General features: G+C 44.4%; 1 protein-coding gene across 1 annotated transcript in view; it reads left to right on the plus strand.

Moving 5' to 3' along the window:
- Window positions 1-22,825, plus strand: part of LOC144762658 (uncharacterized) — a 1,356,333-nt gene that overhangs the window by 825,016 nt on the left and 508,492 nt on the right. The window contains exon 24 of the mRNA XM_078647891.1: window positions 12,610-12,657. Within this exon, the coding sequence (XP_078504017.1) occupies window positions 12,610-12,657 (48 nt within the window). The remainder of the gene's footprint in view (window positions 1-12,609; window positions 12,658-22,825) is intronic.

Here is a 22,825-nt window from a genome sequence, read left to right on the forward strand (position 1 = left end):
CATTCGAGTAAGAGCTGGTGATGAGTGGAAGACCGCCTTTAGGACTCGATTCGGATTATTTGAATACCAAGTGATGCCCTACGGCCTATGCAACGCCCCAGCTGCGTTCCAGCACTTTATTAATGATGTTCTCAGTGAGTTCATAGACCAATGCGCTATCGTGTACATTGACGATATTTTGATCTACTCTGCAAACACACAGGAACATCAGGGTCATGTAAGAAGAATTTTACAAAAATTGAGAGAGAACAAGTTGTTTGTCAAGTTGGAGAAATGTGCCTTTGATGTCACTGAAGTAGAATTCCTGGGGTTCGTGATCTCACCAGCTGGAATACTCATGGATAAACGGAAGATTCAAGCAGTCTTGGAGTGGAAGTCTCCAACCAGTGTGAAAGAAGTGCAAGCCTTCATTGGCTTTGCCAACTTTTATCGAAGATTTATCAGTGAATTTTCTCGGCGAATTCTTCCCCTTACAAGTCTATTGAAAAAAGGGGTGCAGTTTCAGTGGACCGAAGAGGCGGAGTCAGCATTCAAAGGTCTGAAGGAAGAATTCACATCAGCTCCCATCCTTCTTCATGCGGATCCATCCGAGCCGTTTTATGTGGAAACGGACGCCTCAGATCTGGCGGTTGGAGGAGTACTTTCTCAGCGAAATAAGAAGACGGGCCAATTACATCCAGTGGCCTATAGATCTAGAAAGTTGTCGCCTGCGGAAGTCAATTACACAATCACTGAAAAGGAACTGCTGGCAATCAAGGACGCCTTCAAGGAATGGAGACACTACTTGATGGGTGCTCATCATGTGGTTACAGTATTCACGGATCATCGAAATCTAAAGTTTTTGAAGTCCGCTCGGACTTTAACTCCAAGGCAACTTCGTTGGTCGTTATATTTCGCTGATTATGACTTTGTCATCACATTCAGACCAGGGGCGCAGAATGGCAAAGCGGATGCCTTGTCCCGGATGGGAACAGGAGAAGAAAAGAACCAAATTAAGACACAAGCGATTATACCTGATTCCAAGATAATAAGTGTTGTGGAAACTCTGAGTGTGAAGGAACAGATAATTCGAGTCTTGTCTCCAGAGGATATGTTAGAGTGGATTCAGCAAGAAGGTGGCAGAGAAATATTAAATGGGCTACCTTACCACTCGGGAGCCTTGTATGTACCAACATCCGAATTGCAAAACCAGGTCATGAAAGAATGTCACGATCATCTACTGGCTGGACATAAAGGGGAGCTGAAGACTATGGATTTGGTGAAACGAAGTTATTGGTGGCCACACATGAATAAGGACATAGAGCAATACGTGAAAACTTGTGAGATATGTGCACAGGGAAAGTCAGAACGACAGGCACCTAAAGGTTTGTTACAGCCTTTACCCACTCCTCCTTATCCTTGGCACACAATCACTTTAGATTTAATTACAGAACTTCCTTCCTGTCAAGGTTACAATACCATCCTAGTAGTTGTAGATGCATACACCAAGATGACGCACTTTGTAGCCATGAAGGGAATTCCAACGGCCAAACAGCTAGCTACTCATTTTAGTGTGCAGGTTGTGCGGTTACATGGCATCCCTAAGATTGTCATTTCAGATCGCGGCTCCCAGTTTGTGTCTCATTTCTGGAGGGTTTTTATGAAGGCTCTTGGAACTGAGACACGATTCTCCACCAGTTTCCATCCGGAAACGGATGGACAGACTGAACGAGTGAATCAGGAGGTAGAACAGTACTTGAGGTTATTCACCTTAAAACAGGGTGGGGAATGGCTGGACTATTTGTGGGCTGCAGAATTTGCTCATAACAATGCCACAAATGTGTCCACGGGTTATTCACCGTTCTATTTGAACTATGGAAAACACCCGAATTTCTCCATGCTGGATGTTTCACTTCCAGTACCAGCAGTCCAGGATTTGGTGACTCATCTGTGTCAAGTACATGATTCTGCATCACAAAATTTGGAGCAGGCAAAGATTAAGTATAAGGGGTATGCAGACAGGAAGAGGAGAGATTTCCCACAGTTGGAAATTGGAAGTGAGGTTTGGTTAAATACCAAGCACCTACGATTAAAGGGGAATAGAAAGTTCCAGCCTCGATTCATTGGCCCTTACCCTGTTGAAGAACAGATTAATCCAGTGACCTATAGATTGACACTACCCACGAAACTCAAGATTCACCCAGTCTTCCATGTATCGTTATTAAAGAAGGTGGTTCAGGGTTTGAGACGAGAGAGAGCTCCACCACCGATTCAGTTGGAAACTGGTGTGGAGTTTGAAGTGAAGGAAATTCTTGACTCCAAAATAGTGAAGGGGGTCCTGTACTATTTGGTGGATTGGAAAGGCTATGGGCCAGAGGAGCGCTCCTGGGAGTTAGAGTCAGATGTTCATGCACCCAGATTAGTACGACTTTTTCATCTGAGGTATCCAACCAAGCCCAAAATGGGAGGACCTTCTTTGGTGGGGGGTACTGTCAGGATTCTCCCTAACACAAGGTCAGCAAGGGTCCTAACATCACGAAAACAGAATTGGAGCCCGATCACTTCCTGGTCTGACGCATGGAATTTACGAAATTCCAAGATGGCGGAAGGATCAGGGAAGTTAGCAGTCTAGTGTCTTGGGCGTTCTAGAGCAGAGTGCAGGTGAGGCGCGCGCTCTATCAAGGCTGCGCACTTCACCGCGTATCTTGCCCGAGTCAGTTGAGGTATTTTAGCGAGTTACAGGAAACTATAGTAAGTGTTCTGTTTTAGAGTTCAGAGTATTAGAGCAGTCATAGTAGGAAGGAAATACATTACGCTATCACCTGTTAGCGTTTACGTCGAGAAATAAGAAGAACTTTCTGTCAGAAAAGACGTGACAGAGAGTCTCCGATGCTGTGTCATCTTGCGCATTGCCAGCGGAACATTAGTGAAACGGCGCGAGAGAACCTCCGCTTTCCCAGCGACTTAAGGAGCCTGCGAGCCTGAAGGGAGCAGAACTTCAAGAGCTAAGTCATAGAAAAAACTAAGAAACTGTACAGCTTACGTGTGAATGAGAGATATTTGATTTAACTGTTAAGAGTACTCCATAGTTAAACAGCAGTACGAACATTTGAACTTACAAGAGAAAAGTTGTTATATTCAGTAGCATGTTCGTGAACCACAGAAAATAAGAAGATATGAGACGCTACCTGGATGTTGTGAAAAGTATCACTTCAGCAGAAAGGGCAGAGATATCTGAAGAAAAAGAATTTAGAGTTAGAACAGAATTCCAAGCATTTGAATTATAGAGAACAAGACAGAAGAGGTTAATTCCTACAACACGATAAGAGAAAGATTAAAGGTCAAGGAGTTGCAAATAGTGGTAGGTTAAAACGCCAATTTCCTATTTACAGACTAGAAAGAAATTAGAGGGAGAGCTAATAAGAATATTGATTTCGTTACAGTGAGATGAAACACTAAGAGCAGTCCAGATTAAGAACAACTCTCAGAGAAATAGAAGAGAAGCAGGTCTACACAGTTCCTTGGGTATGTCAAAAGTCAGTGAGGGAATAGGGAGTGTAGGGTATTGTTAAAGGTTCTCATAGTTTTCTATATGTGCTTAGTATTCACAGAAATCTTGCTGGGCAGACTAAAAGCCTGAGGAGGATTCGCTAGAGTATCGAGGAACCAGGACCAGTCTCTTCTGTGCTTTACTTTCTTATGGTTATTTTCTCCACTTTTCCCCTTCCCTTTCTCTGATTGCCTGTAGTTATGATTGCACTCTGACTCCGGGTTATTGGTGAGAGGGAGTCGGAAAGTTAGCATCATCTGTTCCTGTGCAAGTCGACAAGGAGGATCGCAAACCGATTTACCCTCTGCCATATTATAATGGCGGGGGTATCGCGGTGGACGCAAAGTGCGTCCACCCCTTTTCCACCTGCTAGGCACTGCCATCCTTATTAGTTTGTGTGGCTTTTAAGGTCTTTCACTATGGAAAGGCAGGCAGGGAATATCTTTTGGGGCCCGGGTGGGGGGGCTGCACTTAGGGGTACCATTGGTACCCCCCTACATTGCCATGCACAAGGTGGCAAGCACTGCGCTGTGCCTGCCATAGTGTGCATGGCAATGCACCACATGGCACTTTGGCATTGCAGTGGGTGCTGTTTACAGCAGCACCTGCCGCAATGTTAAATTTGCAGAATGTGACCGCGAGGGTGGCAGTCGCATCCTTATTCGCGGTGCGAGGCCGCCGCACGACTAGCTGACGATCCCAGCACTGCTAGGGTGGCGGGCGGACTTAATAACCTCCTAAGTGTGTCTTTAATAGTGGGAGAAAAACAGATACTGGTATATTTATTATTTAAGGGGCAACATGTGAAGTTAGTATTAGCAAACATGTATTGATAGCAAAGAACATATAAAGTTAAAATCTCTGTTTTATCAAAATTAAGTTCATACCCGGAAAAAATGGAATAGATCTAAATCTCTTGAGAAAATGAATCCAGAGAAGTAAGCAGGTTGGACATTTATATTAGGTTATCATCAGCATATGCAGATAATTTACATTTCAGAGAGCCATGTTTAAAACCTGATATGTTTGTGTAACAGCATATTTTTTCTTGAAAAAGCTCCAAACATAGAACAAATAACAAAGGAGAGAAGCGGCATCCTTGCCTTGTGCCTATGTTTAAGTCGAAGTACAAAGAAAAACAACCATTGACAAAAAATAGCATGCTGATTGGAGTAGAGCAGTTTTATGAACAAAATTAATTTCTGGCCAAAACCAGACCAGTGAGGCGTGGTAAACAGAAATTGCCAATTAATGCAGTCAAATGTTTTTTCAGCAGCTAGTGAGAGGGCAGCCAATCGAGAATGAACTTTGCAGCTAGGCTTACAATATCAGAAATCATTCCAGCATTATCAGCAGGAAGTCTGCCTTTAACAAAACTAGGTTGATCAGATTTTACTAGAAGAGGAGTAACACTCTCTAAATGTGGAGCTAATATCTTGGCAAAGATTTTGCAATCAGAATTGATAATGAAAATCGGTCTATAATTTTAACAAAATGTACGTTCTCTGTTTTGCTTAGGGATTATGGTTACTAAGACTTCCAAAAAGGAACCACTAACTTTGGAACCAGAAATAAATGAGTTGAAAAATCCTAATAAAGGATGAGATGAGTGCAATACAGAACACATTCGAACAAGTTCACATTTTCTCTCTTCAAGCACTTAATTGAATCCAAAACCTCCCAAAGTCTAATATCAGTCTCTAGCTCAGCAAAGGTCTCTATAAGAGAGTATGGTCAAGGGACACCATAAATAAATGCCTAAACGTTGAATGCAGAGGGGGTAGTGTCATCAGTATACAGATTTTTATTTAAAAAAAAGGACTGAAATGAGTTACAAACATTAGTATTGGAGACTGCGATATATTGATCCAATTCATTAATAATTGATCCAATAGCCTCATATTCTGTTTTTATTTCTAAATAATTAGCAATCATTTTACCAGCTCAATTCTGGCCCCCATGAATTTTAGATTTGGTTTTAAGCAGAATTTTACATGCATCAACAGTAGCAAGTTTGTTTAGGTCTCAATCGGCTTTAATCAAGTCATGAAGCATTGATGAGAATTTGGAACTAAAATAAGCAGGTTCAAGTGTCTTAAGGTGTTGCAATTGGGGAACATATTGAGCTTTTAAACCTTTATTTTCCTGGAAGAGTAAGAGATAGTGAACACACGAAATTAAGCTTTAAATGCATCCCAATTATTTGCAAAAGATGTGTCGTGTAGAGTTATTAGAATGAAATAATTATTTTATAAAAGTATTAGTTCTGTAAACAACTGATTATCAGATAAAAGAGAATTAATGAACCTCCATCTACCAGGTTTAGAGTTAGTATTATACATTATTATAGTATTATAAATAGTTAAAAAAGGTCAGTATTGGAGTATGGTCAGAGATAAAAATTTAGCACATTTCAGCAGATTGTACAGTCATAAGTAGCGCTTTAGTAACTAAAATATGACCAATTATAGACATTGAATTATGCATATTGGAAAAAAAGGAAAATTCCAATGTATCTGGATTGCAAATCCTCCAAACATCAAATAAAGGTCTTGAGTTAATTGAAGTGATTTAAGTGATTTATCTGGTTTTAACTTGTGCTTACATTTTCTATCTGCACAAGGGTCCAACAATTGATTGAAGTGACAAGTCATAATGATATTCAGGTTAGAGACATTGGCAAGTTTTACCTTAATTGAATACCGATATTTTGGTTCAGATTTAACATACCGATATTTTGGTTCAGATTTAACAGGGCCATAAATTTTAAATAAGGTAAAATGTGTGTTGTTTAGAATAACTGTGGCCGGTCCTCGGATGCTTGTTTCCGTTCTGGGAAGGACATGGCTTTTGTAGTTCGGACTGGACTGTTCCCATGGGGCACAGGGTCAGCGCTGATTTGCATATCGCCATTGTCTAACCCAGGGTGGTGTGGAGTGGAAAAACGATGGATTTGGGCCCAGATCTTTGGACTGGGGTGAATGTGTGACATTGATCCACATTCTGTCCATCATTGTTGTATTTGCAGGTACCGCTCTAAGTGTACTGGGGATGCTCAGACGTGAGTCCCAGGCACTCCACACCACTGGAATCAAGCTAGCCGGGCTGATGAGAGGTGTTACCTCGAAACCGGGCCGGTCCTCGGATGCTTGTTTCCGTTCTGGGAAGGACATGGCTTTTGTAGTTCGGACTGGACTGTTCCCATGGGGCACAGGGTCAGCGCTGATTTGCATATCGCCATTGTCTAACCCAGGGTGGTGTGGAGTGGAAAAACGATGGATTTGGGCCCAGATCTTTGGACTGGCGTGAATGTGTGACATTGATCCACATTCTGTCCATCATTGTTGTGTTTGCAGGTACCGCTCTAAGTGTACTGGGGATGCTCAGACGTGAGTCCCAGGCACTCCACACCACTGGAATCAAGCTAGCCGGGCTGATGAGAGGTGTTACCTCGAAACCGGGCCGGTCCTCGGATGCTTGTTTCCGTTCTGGGAAAGACATGGCTTTTGTAGTTCGGACTGGACTGTTCCCATGGGGCACAGGGTCAGCGCTGATTTGCATATCGCCATTGTCTAACCCAGGGTGGTGTGGAGTGGAAAAACGATGGATTTGGGCCCAGATCTTTGGACTGGGGTGAATGTGTGACATTGATCCACATTCTGTCCATCATTGTTGTGTTTGCAGGTACCGCTCCTAGAATAACTGTGACCAACACCCATGTCCTAGTAGTGTGACATTCAGTGAAAACAACTAATAATTTCAAGGTTTTGTGGCAGAGAATAGCAACACCACCTTCACAATCGCCTGCTGGAGAGAAAAAAAAACCTGACCAACCCATTGTCTGTTTAGTTTACCAGATGTATAATCATTACAAAGTGTTTCCTTTAGGAAGGCAATTTTAGAATTAAGTTTAGATTAGTGAGACAGTACATTTTGTTGTTTGACCGGAAGGCCAAGTCCACGAACATTCCATACAGCAATGTCAAACGTATTTGGTACATGGAGATAGGAATACAGTAACAAGGGTGATAAGCTGCAAAAAATGGATGAAAGACAAAATAACAACATCGATTATACAAGGCAAGAGATAAAAACAAGGGAACAAATTGAAATCAAATATCATGCAACTACTCACAGAGAACATAGAGGATAAGAAGGGAGAAAGTGAGATAAGGAAATACATAGTAAAACAGAAGAAAGAGAAGATTAAAGATAAAGATGCAGACATGAGCAGAGAACTAGTGCAGAGTAGTATGAAATGTGTGAGCCTTATAGCAAGAGTGACAACTGAGCAAAAATAAAGATAAAATAAGACGAAAAAGCCAACATAGGAAAGGATCAAAACACAAAAAACAGCTTAAGACTTCTGAGCATTAGTATCCATTCTATGTGATTTTAATGATCTGGAGTAACATCTTCAGTTTAACCGGATCACCAAAAGACTTAGGGAGGATCTTGTACAACAGAATAAAGACTTGGGCCGAGGATGACTGTATTTTACAATCATGCCAACTGGGATTTTGAAGCAAAGTGGGGACTATTGAACAATGTCTGAATCTCAATTTTTTTATTGGGAAATATACTGTAGCTAAGCAAACCCCTTTATATATGGCTTTTATGGATCTTACCTCGGCCTTTGATTTTGTTAATAGGTCCTGGTTATGGTCTACCCTTTTGGAGTATGGAGGTTTTAGTTCATTTTTTAGCTTACCTGCATAGGGACTTACGGGCTCGAGTAAGGATCAATACTAGTGGGGAAGTTTCAGGGGACATCAACATTGATAGGGGTGTAAGGGAGGGTGTGTTCTGGCACCCCTGCCTTTTATTTTATATATATTATAAATTTGCATTGATCCCTTATCGCACTTACTAATGATGTCCCCAAAATTAACGGTAATCTAGTACCCACCTTAGTGTATGCTGATGATGCTGTTTTAATGGGACAAACGCCAAAAGCCTTACAAATTTTAGTGCAGGGCTTCGTGGATTTTATGGGTAGGTTAGATTTGTGTACTAATTTGCAAAAAAATAATTTATTATGTCTTGTGGGCCAAAAAAGCATATTTTAAATTCTATTACCGTAGGTGAGCAAAACTTCACTGTGCAAGTACCTTCCCTTATCTTGGGCTTGTTTTCTGTGCCAATGGTTCCTGGACTGCGCAGAGATATGGGGATACACAGAGTGCAATAGTATTCAACTTGAAGAAAACAGATTCTGTACGAAAGTACTGGGAGCCCCGATTTCGACCTCATAGTTCATTTGTCATGCGGAACTAAAATTGCATTATGTTGAAGACTTTATAATGACCCATTCTCTTTGGCTTGCAATTTGGAAGAACCCTGCAGCGTCTCTGACTAAAGAGATCATAAGAGGCTGCTTAAAGTGTGATAAGGGGAAAGATGTACCATGGATTGCTGCTACAAGGGATGCCCTGAGTGATATCAACCATGCTCAGATTTTTACAAACCAGGAAGACTCCATTGGTATGAATAAAAAAGTGATTCAGGGGGTTTTATATGATCACTACAGGACTTTAAGTTTCAAAAGGGAGATCCAGAAAAATCTGTAGAAAGTTATTTGCCAGTTGTGGAAGAATCAAATACCCTACCTAGTTACCTTCTAAAGCCAATCGGACGCAGGGAGAGAGGATTATTGTTTCGTCTAAGGGCTGATACAGTTACGTTTCTGCTTTCTTTTCCTTTGGGGTACACTGCGAATCTGGGTCAAATACCTTGCCCATGAAATGACAGAGTGGGCAGACAACACTCTTTTTTTATTGTTTTGTACATCTTATAACCAATATACCCATCAGTTTTTGCTCCCATTTTTTAGAAACACACGACCCATACAATTAGAAGAAGCTTATTTAACAATCTGTAAGTTGTGAAAATGATGAGTTAATGGCCCGTGTAGGTACCTTTTTAAAACTGTCAGTACGCGCTCGCAATTCAATGTGCACTTTAATATATTCTAGTTTTATATGGAGAATGAGTTGTAAAAGTAATTGATTATGGGATTTTTTGTATATATTGGTTTTATGCTATATTAATTGTTATGCATGACTTCGTTCTTATCTGGCACTTGTCTATGGATTGTTATATTTCCCTTTTTACGATGACGATCTGTGCTTTTATGGATAAAATGTATCTGAATAAAGATCTGAAACTGAACTGAAAAGCTTTAGTAGTTCCTTCGTAGGTTATCTTGCATAAGCAGGGATGAAGAATGACATTGCATATTTAGGTGTCCCATTTGAGGCCTCAGGGTGAGAAATTCTTTATGTCTGGCATTAGTGGCATTGGAGATATCTTGAGAGATGAATATATTGTGGCCAGATCATGCAAGCCTCCTTCTGTTTTTAGCCTCATTGAAGTCAAAAGAAGGTCTGTAAATTTTAGGGGTGAGCGATAAATTCCGCTCCACTGGCGGATTTCGTGGAGTTTTGCTCAATCCACGTTATGTTTCGAACGCGGAGGTCCAACAAACCTCCGACAACTGCTGCGTGGCTGAGTTATTTCTCATGCATGAGTGAGAATTGGTATCCCCAAGCAAGATTTTCAGGTGCTGAGATGGCTGGGTGAGATTTTCTCAATGCGGGTGGGCGCAGACGGTCGAAACTGTTCGCAGTCAGAAAGCTGCCATTTGAGTAGAAAATCTACTGGAAAGGCAGGTTCGAAGCAGCACCCTCTGGTGCGCTATGTGGTGCTGTTTGCACGGATTTAGCAGTGCAGAACAAGCTCTAGGCGCAAAAAATCAGTGTGAGGTGCCAAGTTACACCTGCTCAAAAAACTTGGTGTAATCTCACAGAGTTTTTATGTAACTGAGCAAAATTCTGCGTAATGAAACTACAATAGTTCTGCCCATCCCCGGAAAAATTCTAGAAAAAGCATAAATATGCCTCAAGGTTTGAAAGAATAAGAATTAAGTGGACCTAGACGATGAGCCCATTGTAAATTAAGAGGGGGTGGGACAACTAAGCAGGTGTGGTAGGAATTTCTATGACAACTCTTGAAGAATAGGTGCGTCAAGAGCCTCAGGTAGACCATACAAACAGAGATTAACATTCTCCAAATCCTCTGTGTGAAGTTGAGTTTAGGAATCTCTTGTTCAAGTACTGACATTTTTTAGATATCTTGAAGGGAACTAACACATTGCTTCATTTCAACCATTTTTCCTTCCATAATAACCCATCCATCGTCAGTCTGTAGCAATTTCTCTTTAATGGCAGACATAAAGGGCTGTAGGCCCTTCACCTCATCATGGATGGTATCCAAAACTGGATTGTTAGATAACAATAGAGGGAGGATCATTTTTCATCCTCTTGGACTTTGTATCAGATGAGTTGGCTTTAGCCGCAGCAAGTAAGCCTCTTGCCGTTTTGCCATGGTGCACTGTACCATTAGGGATGGACTTATTTCTGCCCATAAAATAAACATGTGAGTACCAAACATCTATAATGGTTCTTGAAGGAGAAGCCAATAATTTAAGAAACAATATCCATTTCTGTTTGAAGAAAGAGTTAACCAGAACAATCAGTCAGGCACAAAAAAACGTGACTCAAAATGCCGACCAAACAGACATACTCGGATATTAACAAATAGAGCTATGAGAATTCTATAAAGCACTCTGTGAAAAGTAGGCAGGAGAGGCAGAACACAAGAAGTAGGCAACACAGAGTGGTGTTCAAACTGCCCGAACATGAAGAGAATGATGTGAATAGTGTGATGCGTAAAATGGCGGCCGCCCGCATACTAACTGAGAATCACTGTCTGGATGGAGGGCACCAGAAATTAACAGACAAGGTCTCACAGCAACAGGACCATTATTCATTCATAGGAATGACCAAAAAATGTCTAGGTCCAGCTGATGGCTTTAAAAGTAAATGAAGCTCAGCTTATCGCCAGAGTTCACAGGATCCCAGCTATCTTGCTCGGCATGGAAGCCACACCCCTGAAAAAGTGGTTTATAATGCATGATAATATCACTAGAAAGAAAATGATGCAGTGAAAACCTCAAAATAACATTAGAGAGAGAAATCAATAGAAAAACCATTATGTTTAGTTTCGGCAAAAAAGTTAATAAAGCAATTTTTGGATTTCGGTCACAAAGCATTGAGAAAGAACAGGACAATGAAGGGCTCATTGTGCTACAAAGAAAGTTATGATAAGGGTTAGCAATGCATTAAGGTTAGTGCAAAGGTCAAGTCACAGTAAAGTTCAGGCTTGCATTTAGTGTAAAGGCTGGGTTATTCTGTAATTGTTATTTGATAATAAAGATATCTGTGTGAGTAAGATTAGGGATAGCATTATCCTTAGGATTATGTGTAGTGTAAGGGTCTGGTTCAGGGGTAGATTTAGGATTAATGACTAGGGTTGGTGTAAATTCTCCGGTCCAGGTAAGTTTGGAAATGCGTGATAACGGACAATTGAATGTCAAAGGTTCTATTTTATTAGCATTGGCACAAGAAGTAGCCCAGCACCTTAAAAACTGCCCTCCAGCTCGCTGGAGAAATGGCCAGTGTAATAAATGGCCAGTCCAGCCTTGTCACAAATGTATATATTTATAGACATTCCCAAACGTACAAAGCAAACCATACCCTGAAACACCTTATTTCCACCCATTGAAATTTTTCCCCATTTGTAGTAATCTATTTGGGTTTGCCAGGAATCCTTTTCTAAATTCCTGGCAGGAATATATTAAGATATTTTCACCTGTATACCTTCATTTACAGCCAACAATGCCTTTGTGAAAAGGGCCTTATATTTATTCTCAATCACGCCTTACTGAGAGAGGACAAAGGACAGTTTCTGATGATACAATTGTGTACACTTTAGGGCTGAGCTTTTTCAACAACTGAATAGTAAGATGCAAGCAGGATTTCAAAATACCTAACAGTGCAAATATTCTCCCATGCATGTCATTACAAATTCACTTCGTACACATTAAGTATGGGTATCTTAAAAAAACACTTATTTTTACAGTTCAATGGGTCCAAGAACCCAGCAATAATTGTTATTCTCATTGGAACTATTTATCACACAAATGCAGTACATTGTTCCTATTTTGTTTTAAATTTTAGAAGAGAAAAAAGTGAAGCAAGAGAAAACTATCACAAAGGAAAGAAAGGGTAAGCATTTCCTGTTTGTTTCTATTCGATTTTACATGTGTAATATAAAGTTTACAAAAAATCCTACATTTTACGCTACATGGTGTATATTTTTAAAGCATGAATTCATGAGAAAAAGTTTTGTTTGAAATCTTCAATAATATTAACTTAAAATTCGTTTTTATGGTTTAAATATTACATGTAATATATAAATGTTACATCTGCACAGGGATGCAAAACACAGCAGCAGTGGTAAACGTGCCAATAGTTGAGTCTAACTTGCAGCAAGTAATTTAGCTAGGTATTTTATTTCTGCCACTTTTCAGAAGATCCATTTCTAGCATTGCTTTTCCGAATCACTTCCCCTGAAATCAGGCGACTAGAGTTTGTAAGTAAAAAATAAATATCTGTTACCGCCAGTGGAGATTTGTTGTGTATTCCCACTCCAGTAGGTAATAAAGTCATCCCCAAAATATAGTTGAGAGTTTGTAAAGCACATGTAAACCGCCATGGTAGCCACAGTGCGCTATTCGTTTAAGTACAAGTTACAGTAATTCTTAATCGGGATGTAATATTAATTCAAATGGATGGTAAAGTCGTAGAAACGAATATCAAAAGGATGACAGCAAGGTGGTGGGTGTGGTTTTAGGTGTCTGACTAGTCGGGTCACGTGCAGGAGGCAGCAAATGACAGGTTAACGATATGGTTGTTTAAGTAGGGTAGTCTTTAGTAGCTTTCCGAACCTCCTGATGTTAGGTTCAAGTCTTCGATCCTTTAGAAGTGAGTTCCGTAGAGATGATGCATATATGAGAAGAGTCCTACCGCCAAAACTTCTTGTATCCCTATGCTTGAATAGACTTTTGGTTATTGTGTGTGTCAGGGCTTACATGAGAACACAATGCATGTTATGTGCAAACCAGACCTGATTGCATGTAAGCATGGCTGAATTTAAGATTAAAAAATTAGTGTAATAGGTGTTGATCCTAGAGAAACCTTCACGGCGTCAGGAACACGGGCGCAAAAGGTGCCGGAGCATTCCAACGGAGCAGTTGTGTTCCTTGGAACTCCACCCGCCTGACGTCATTTCGAGTTTAATCTTCCAATAAACTCGTACTTAGATTCCGTGTTGGCGGAATTCCCTCCACATGGTCAAGATCGAATAGATCATCTACTACCTCCTTAGCAACTGATTAAGGTAAGGTTTTTTTTCAAGGGACTGGGACAGATAGACGTGCTGAAGAAGACCGATGTGACCTATTGATTGGGGGCATGCCCAGGTTGAAACATGTTGACTCTAGCAGCTTAGGAGGGGTGTTACAGGATCCTGATTTCCTCCCTTAACACCACCATCCTTCTCTTATTTTTAATCCTGACCTTGGAACCTACGAATAAAGGTATACCAGGTATCCGTGAGCCAGTTTTAACCTCATCACTCTGACTGCACTTTTTGTTCTATCACTGTGCCCAGTCTTGGACTGACACTTTCTGTTGTGAATACTGTTTGTCACTTCCGAATTTGTTTTTGTCTTTGTGTTTTGTGTTCCCCCTCCCTATGCTCCGCCCTATGCGTGGCTACGCCAGGGCGTCGTAGCAGACCCGATGATGAAGCATGTCACACACATTTGTGTGTGAGTGAGGGCAGTTTTTCCAAACATACAATTGTGTCACTGCTTTCTGTCTTCTCTATCTGTGGTCGTACCTCTCCACCCCCTCGTGTGTGTATTATATAGATTTCAGGGGTTTCGGGGTGGTAGAGTCGTTTTTTGACCCTCTCCCCTTCCTTTGTGAGAAAAGATCCTAGAAAAACGTCACTGAATGGTAATGCTAACGTGTGTACTTGATTGTCATATTTTCAGTTCATACGCTCCATGTTTTCTTAACAAGGCAGCGAAAATGTTCCACTTCACTGATATACATGTTCACCTATCAGAGATCTGTCTTGAAAGGAGAAAGGAAAAAGCAGCATAAGCTTATGTTGCTATATGCTTTCACAAAGAGGCATTGTTTGTTCATTCATAGTAGCAATATAGAAACCAAGCACAAGTGATCCACCCGCGCTTCATAAGACATAATTAGTGATAAAGGTATATACAGTACTGCTGCAGATATAAGGTACTGATGCAGGGGTGAGGTTAGACCATTGGACTGGTTGCTAGGGGGAGGTGCTAAATAATGGAATTCCGAATACTGACAAATTTGACAGCATAACAATACATTAACTTGATGTTGAGCTCACCTTACCTGGTGAAGTCGATGCAAGGGGTAGGAGGCGGGCATCAGCAGGAGGTAATAGGTGGCAAAGTGATAGGATCAATGCCCCACTTCCAATATATATGTGGAGCCTAGCTACTGGACAAACCCGAATGACTCTGGATCCTGCTAATAGGTGTATTCAACCTGAACACGGATGTGGTTGCATTGGCTCAAGGTGGTCATCAGTGGCACTGGCTTTCACCAAGGCATAGGTGTAGGGGGTAGATCAGCTAAAGGAGAAGGTCTTCACTCCATGCATTGAAGATCCTCAGCCTCATACTTTCTAGTCAGAGGAGAGCAGGCTCCCAGTCCTTGAACTAACAGTATTGATGAACATGCTACAGAATTCAACTGGAAACTTGAGTCACCAGTAAGGTGAGTTAATAGTGCTGCAGAGGTGTTAGACCTGGCATCTTTGGCGTGGTTTCCCCCTATCTTTTTGATGCTGTGCTGGATTTCGTTTTTGCTGCTTTAGATGCTTTGGGCACTTTGCCACTGCTGTTCAGTGTCAAAGTGCAAGTGCTCCCTGTGTACATTGTTATTGTGATTGGTTATCCATGATTGGCATATTTGTGTCACCCAGAAGTCCCTGGTAAAGTGCACTGAGTGTGCCAGGGCTGGTGATAACAAATGCTACTAGTGCACCTGCAGCACTGATTGTGCCATCCACATGAGTAGCCCTAAAATGGTGTCTCAGGCCTGCCACCACAGTGCCTGTGTGCAGTCTGTAAAACTGCCATGTCCTCCTGGTCAGTGTCCCCACTGACCAGGCCTAATCATTCCCTTTCTGTACACATTGGTCATCCCTATGGAAGGCCCAAGGTACCCCCTTGGGCAGGGTGCAGTGTATGTGAAAGGTAGAGCATGTACTAGTGCAGGTGACATGCTCTGGTAGTGAATTACAGCCATTTTCGTTTTTCACTATTGTAAAGCTATCTTGCCCCACAGGCTATCATTGGAAATGCTGGCTACAGTGGCTACCTGCATATCTTTCCATAGGAACAAGATAGGACATAAAAGTCTGGTATCCCTGAACTCAGAATTTAATAACACATCTTTTTAGGAAAGGTTGTTTTTAAATCCTGTGTTTGAGAACAGCACTTTTAGAAAGTTGCTGTTCTCTTGTCTGACCTTTCTGTGTGCCTTGGCCTGTTTATGAATTGACTGTCTGGTTTGAGAGTGACAGATGCTGGGAGCCCCCAGGAGGCTGGCTGAGTCAGCCCTAGGCTGAATGACTGCATCTGCATCTTGAGTGGTGGGAGGTGATAGCACCTGGGCCTGAATAGGGCTGTGCCTGCCTTCCACAATGCTGGCCCCACCTCCTGCTGGGCGGCTGATGATCCGGCCCCTCTCCCTGAAAGGAAAGGAGAGGCCAGGAAAACAAAGTGCTCAAGGAATACCCACAACTGGTTCAGAAGGGGCTCAAAGCCCTCCTGGACAAAGGGATCAAAGACTTTTAGGGATATAAGTACAAGACCCCTGACTACAGAAAATTAGATCATCCTGGAATCAAGAAGGAACCTCTGCCAAGGAGAAAGCTGAAACTGAAGAAGGAAGACTGTCCTGATGTTGCTCTGCTGGACTAACCTGCTGTTGCTTTGCTGCCAAGGAGAGGGGAAGAACTTTGCTTTGTACTGCGTCCCCTTGCTTGAAGGAATCTCCAAGGGCCTGAGAAGAGCTGGCTCCCTGTTAAGAAGTCCCAGGAACAAAAGGACTTCACCCCCAGCTTTCCTGAACTCTGCTGAGAGAGTTCTGTCCTTCCTAGAGTGCTTGGGCCAGTTGTGGTGCCTCTGGAAGTTGTACCTGTGTTGGGAAGCTGAAAACCAAGATTTTAAAATCTTTCTGCAAGTTTTGTCGCATCGCTCACTTGCGGAGCGCATCCCCGTCAGTGCAAGGAAATTCCCGCTGCTACGAAGGCCGAGATCGTCACAGCGCCTGTTGCCGCTGCCAGAGTCATCGTATCCTTCGTTTGTGGGACGCACCAGTCCGGTGCGAGAAGATTACCATTGCTGCGAGCATCGTCGCAGAGCCTGTCGTCACTGGGTGAGATCGTCGCACCGCTTGCTTGCGGACCGCATCACATCGCTGCGAACATCGTCGCAGAGCCATCGCTTCAAGGAGCTGCGAGAGGAAGATCGCCGCTGGACCGCGCATCGTCGCCCCGGAGATCGTCCCAGCCCCAAAGATCATCGCATCGTGCCTTTTCGAGCTTCTTCACTACGGAACCACCGCACTGGAATCCATACAAGGTATCGCATCCCTCTCCATACCGACCAGAGTCACCGCAACAGGCCCGCTACATCGAGCGGGGTTGTCGCATTGCCTCCCCAAGGTCTCAGGAGTGACTCATCGCTTGTTTTCTACCCCACCAACTTCTGTTTTCGAACTTTGTCACATTTAAAGGTACTGTTGGCTAAACGTGATGCAACTGTGGGCTTTTCACGCACCTGTGGATTATTTTATTGCAACGTTAAGAACTCTTTCGCAACCATAATCTTGAACTGTGTATGTTGGATTTTTGTTGTTTTGGTCTTGTGTAGTTTAGATTAAAGACCTTTATTTTTCTAAACTGTTGTGGAGTCAGTTTGTGGTGTTTTCACTGTGTTACTGTGAGTGTTGGTGCAAATACTTTACACATTGCCTTTGATAAGCCTTGACTGCTCGTGCCAAGCTACCCAGAGGGTGAGCAGAGGTTATCTAAGAGTGTTTCCTCCTTACCCTGACTAGAAGCAAGGGTCCCTATTTGACAGAGGAACCTACCTCTGCCAACTAGAGACCCCCAGTTCTAACATTGTTGGTCAGCAGTGGAATTTGAACTTGTATTTGTACTAGACCCACAGTGATTGGTGTACATCACTAGTGAGTGTAGACCACCGCATAATATTGTTTTTTTGGTTGGTTCTATTTTTGATTAACTCTTCAAAGCATCATGTCACTGAATGGGAAGGCACCAAGTGAGGAGGCAGAATTGGAGTTTTGCATTGAGGATTTGTATTCTTACAAAGTTACACAGCTTAAACAATTCTGCAACAAGTTTGAGTGCCCCATAAAGAGCAGCTTCAGGAAGGAAGAGCTGCAGAGCGTCTTGAAGGCCCACTGGGAGGCCCAAGAGGGAAATGATGCAAGTGGAGGGAATGGTTTTCAACCTTAAGATCTGCCTGTGAGCAGACCAGGCTCAAGGCATGGCAGCAACCATTCCAGTAGGGGTTTCACTTCAGAAGAGTTAGAAGGTGAATTAAGAGTGAGAGAATATGACTTGGAAGTCATGAGGTTAAAGATTGTAATTGTAATTGCATTTATATAGCGCTTACTACCCCTGATGAGGCGTCGAAGCCTTCGGAGGAGAGCAAAAGTGCCCGTGCCTTGGAGGAAAAGAAATAGCTTTTGGCTCACGAGTTGAGCATGAGGGAACTAGATCTCAAAGCCAAGCAGGTGGATTCCAGTGGCAGCGTACAGCCAGTGCAGGGGGGGTAAAGTATATATTCCCAAGGATCTGGTACAGAATTACCATAGGAGTGAGAATATTTATGCCTGGTTTACTTCTTATGAAATTGCATTAAGAATAAATGGTGTGCCTGATCAGCATTGGGGAGCGGGCCTGTGGAAACATTTTGAGGCTTCTGGGAGAAGTGCTCTAGCGCCCTTAGAGTTAGCAGGTACCATAACCTACCCCAATATGAAGGAGGCCTCATGTCTCAGGTATGGACTTACTCCAGAGCAGTACAGACTGCAGTTTAGGAACTCTAAGAAGAGAGAGTCTGAGACTTGGATGGAGTGTGTGAATTTGTACTCGCGTGCACTGGAAGGTTGGATGAAGCGCAGCAAAGCAACTGATTATAAGGGGTTGTTGCATTTAATTAGTTGGGAGCACTTGAGTAGTCTTTGTGTTCCTGAGCTGCGCCAGAATCTTTTAGACAGCAAGCTGACAGACCCCATTGAGCTTGCTAAAGAGGCAGACGGCTGGACCAGTACCAGGGTCCACAGAGGAATTGTGGGTACCACAGCCAAAGTCCCCCGCAGAAGAGTGGGGGGGACAAGGGTAACCAAAAGGAGTTCTCTCAAGGGCCCCAAAATAGGTCCCAGGGAAAGGAATCCCAACCCCCCCAGACCTAGACAGCCATGGCCCCCTAGGGGCAGGCGAGACAACAGGGACAACAGAGACAACAGAGGTCCCCCTACCTGCTATCACTGCAATGAGGTGGGCCACTTTGCCCCTAGATGTCCCAAGAAACCTCCAGCACCCACTGGTGCTAGAGACCCAGGGTTAGCAAGTGTAGCTTGGGAAGGGGATTTGATTTCTAGTGGGCAGGAGGGACTAGCATTTATGACCCTTGTCTCTTTAGGAGACCAAGTGATGGTCCAGGAAACCTTACTGCACCCTAACACTAAGAAATACGGGCAGAAGGTGATCATCAATGGGAGAGAGATAGAGGCTCTGAGAGACACAGGAGCCAGCGTGACATCTGTGAGGTGTCAGTGGGTGTCTGAGGAGCAGGTTATTCCCAATGTACTCCGCCCTGTAGTGGCAGACGACAGCTCAGTGCGCCTCTGCAAAGTGGCACGTGTTTTCTATTGAGTGGAGGGGGGGTCTCTGGTCTCTTGGAAGTTGTTGTCAGTGAAGCCTTGCCTGTAGACTGTCTGCTAGGTAATGACCTGGAGAGTTCTCCATGGAAGGATGTGGAGCACCAAGCTAATCTGGAGATGTTGGGTTTGCCTGCGTGGATCTTTGTGACCACGCGTGCTAGGGCAACCAGTTAGGGTGAATCAGCAGAACTGGAGCCTGAAACAGTGGCCCAGAGACCTGCCAGGAGAGGAAGAGGCAGGGGGTGCGGGAAACCAGCTCCAGCCGTTCCCACGGTCCAGGAAGGAGCAGAACCTGAGGGGGATGCCCTGGAACCTACAGGAGAACAGGTTGCCGAACTGGGCGACCTACCTGAGCTGACCCATTGGCAGCAAGAAGGTGGGCCCTCCCGGCAGGAATTCTGCAGGGCGCAGAAAGTATGCCCTTCCCTCATTGGTGTGCGGCAACAGGCTGCAGACCAGGCAGCAGGTGGAGCGTCCAAAAATCATCTCATTTACTGGGAAGATGAGTTATTGTATAGTGAGCCTAAGTTTGCTGAGCCCGGTGCAGCCCATGTGCTGGTGGTACCAGAGCACTTCAGGAACTTCCTAATCGGTCTGGCTCATGACGTGACTCTCGAAGGACATCTGGGACAAGACAAGACCTTCCAAAGGCTTGTCACCCACTTCTACTGGCCCCAGATGAAGAAGCACGTTGGTACCTTTTGTAGAACTTGCTAAACATGTCAGGCCAGTGGCAAGAGCAGAGGGAAGTGCAAGGCACCCCTCCAACCCTTTCCTGTGGTGAGCACCCTTTTCGAGCGGATGGGCATCAACATCGTGGGGCCCCTGGACCCCAAGACAGCCTTAGGCAACAGGTTTATCCGGGCCACCCGGTACCCGGAAGCAGTCCCTCTCAGGACAATCACAGCACCCGTGGTGGCCCGTGCATTGATGGGGATCTTTTCCCATGTGGGGTTCCCCAGGGAGGTGGTCTCCGACCGGGGTACCAACTTCATCTCTAGGTACATGAAGTCTCTGTGGGAGGAGTGTGGGGTAACTTATAAGTTCACCTCTCCTTACCACCCTCAAGGAAATGGGTTGGTTGAAAGGTTCAACCGCACCCTGAAAGGTATGATTATGGGCCTAGCGGAGCCCATGAGATGGAAGTCGGACGTCTTTCTACCATGCCTCTTGTTTGCCTACAGGGAGGTGCCTCAGAAGTCCTTAGGGTACAGTCCCTTTGAACTCCTCTATGGCCACCCTGTTAGAGGACCTCTCACACTCGTGAAGGAGGGGTGGGAGAAATCCTGTGGGAAAACCCCCCAGGATGTGTTCAGCTATGTGCTGGCCTTCCGCAACCAGACACAACGCTTAAGGGAGCTCACTCAGGAGAACCTGGAAGCTAGCCAGGAAGAAATGAAAAGATGGTACGACCAGAATACCACTCTGATCGAATTTCAACCTGGGCAAAAAGTGTGGGTGATGGTGCCAGTGGAGCCTTGTGTGCTCCAAGATAAGTGGACTGGGCCATATGAGGTGGTGGTGCGCAAGAGGGAAGTAATCTATCTGGTTAACTTGAAGAGTCCCAGGCAGCCCCTGAGAGTCTTGCATGTGAACCGCCTCAAACCCCACTTTGAGAGGTCTGAAGTGACAATGCTCATGGCTACAGATGCTGGAAGGAAATAGGATAATGATCCTCTCCCTGACCTCCAGGCAGCCAAGGAGCAAGACGGGTCAGTGGATGGTGTGATCCTCTCGTCCACCCTGACCCCAGAACAGCAGAGGGACTGTTGCCAGGTGTTGGGTCAGTTTGCCTCCCTGTTCTCCCTGACCCCAGGTGTCACTAATTAGTGTGTCCATGATGAGGACACTGGAGATAGCCTGCCTGTGAAACAGAAATTTTACAGGGTAGCTGACAAGGTTAGGGTCAGCATCAAGGAAGAAGTTTCTAAGATGTTGGCGCTAGGGCTAATTGAGCCCTCCAGCAGCCCCTGGGCTAGCCCAGTGGTCTTAATGCCAAAAGCTGCTGCGCCCGGTGCCACTCCAGAACTCCCGTTTTGTGTGGACTACCGTGGGCTCAATGCGGTCACCAAGACTGACGCACACTCCATCCCCAGAGCTGATGAGCTTGTGGATCGGTTGGGAGCTGCCCAGTACCTCAGTATGTTTGATTTAACTTCTGGGTACTGGCAGATTGCCTTAATTGAGGGGGCCAAAGAGAGGTCTGCATTCTCAACACCAGAGGGGCACTTCCAGTTTCGAGTCATGCCCTTTGGGTTGAAAAATGCCCCTGCCACATTCCAGAGACTGGTTAACCAGGTACTGACCGGGCTGGAGGAATTCAGCGCCGCATACCTGGATGACATTGCTGTGTTCAGCTCCACATGGGAAGAACACTTGCAACACCTCTGGGAAGTGTTGAAGGCTCTGCAAAGGGCAGGCCTCACTGTAAAGGCCAGCAAGTGCCAGATAGGGCAGGATCGGTGGTGTACTTGGGACACCAGGTAGGGAGCGGCCTGGTGGCACCCCTACAGGCGAAGATTGATACCATTCTGGCTTGGGAGCCCCCCAAGACCCAGACAGAGGTGAGGACCTTTTTAGGTCTCACAGGGTATTACAGACGGTTTGTTAAGGGATATGGCACCATCGTTGCCCCCTTGACAGAACTGACTTCCAAGAAGCAGCCCAGGAAAGTGAATTGGACCAAAGCCTGCCAAACTGCTTTTGATGCCCTGAAGACTGCCATGTGCACAGCACCGGTGCTCAAGGCACCTGACTACTCCAGTGAGTTCATAGTGCAGACAGACGCTTCAGAGCATGGTGTGGGAGCAGTACTCTCACAGATCAACGACGAGAGCTGGGACCAACCTGTAGCTTTCATTAGTAGGAGGCTACTCCCCAGGAAACAGAGGTGGAGTGCAATTGAAAGCGAAGCTTTTGCTGTGGTCTGGGCTCTGAAGAAGCTGAGGCCCTACCTGTTTGGGACTCACTTCCGTGTTCAGACAGACCACAGGCCCCTCAGATGGTTAATGCAGATGAGGGGTGAGATCCCAAGACTGTTGAGGTGGTCCATCTCCCTACAGGGAATGGACTTTACGGTGGAACAGCGCCCTGGCACAGAACACGCCAATGCTGGTGGTCTGTTCAGGTTTTCCTGCCTTAGTGAAGAGACCTCCCAAGAGGGTGGGTAGTTCTCTCCACTTTCAGATGGAGGGGAAACATGTTCGACCTGGCATCTTTGCCGTGGTTTCCCCCTATCTTTTTGCCTCTACCTCCTGTATTTTTGACGCTGTGCTGGATTTCATTTTTGCTGCTTTAGATGCTTTGGGCACTTTGCCACAGCTTTTCAGTGTCAAAGTGCAAGTGCTCCCTG

Source organism: Lissotriton helveticus, chromosome 6, assembly GCF_964261635.1.
Source record: "Lissotriton helveticus chromosome 6, aLisHel1.1, whole genome shotgun sequence".
Classification (NCBI taxonomy): domain Eukaryota; kingdom Metazoa; phylum Chordata; class Amphibia; order Caudata; family Salamandridae; genus Lissotriton; species Lissotriton helveticus.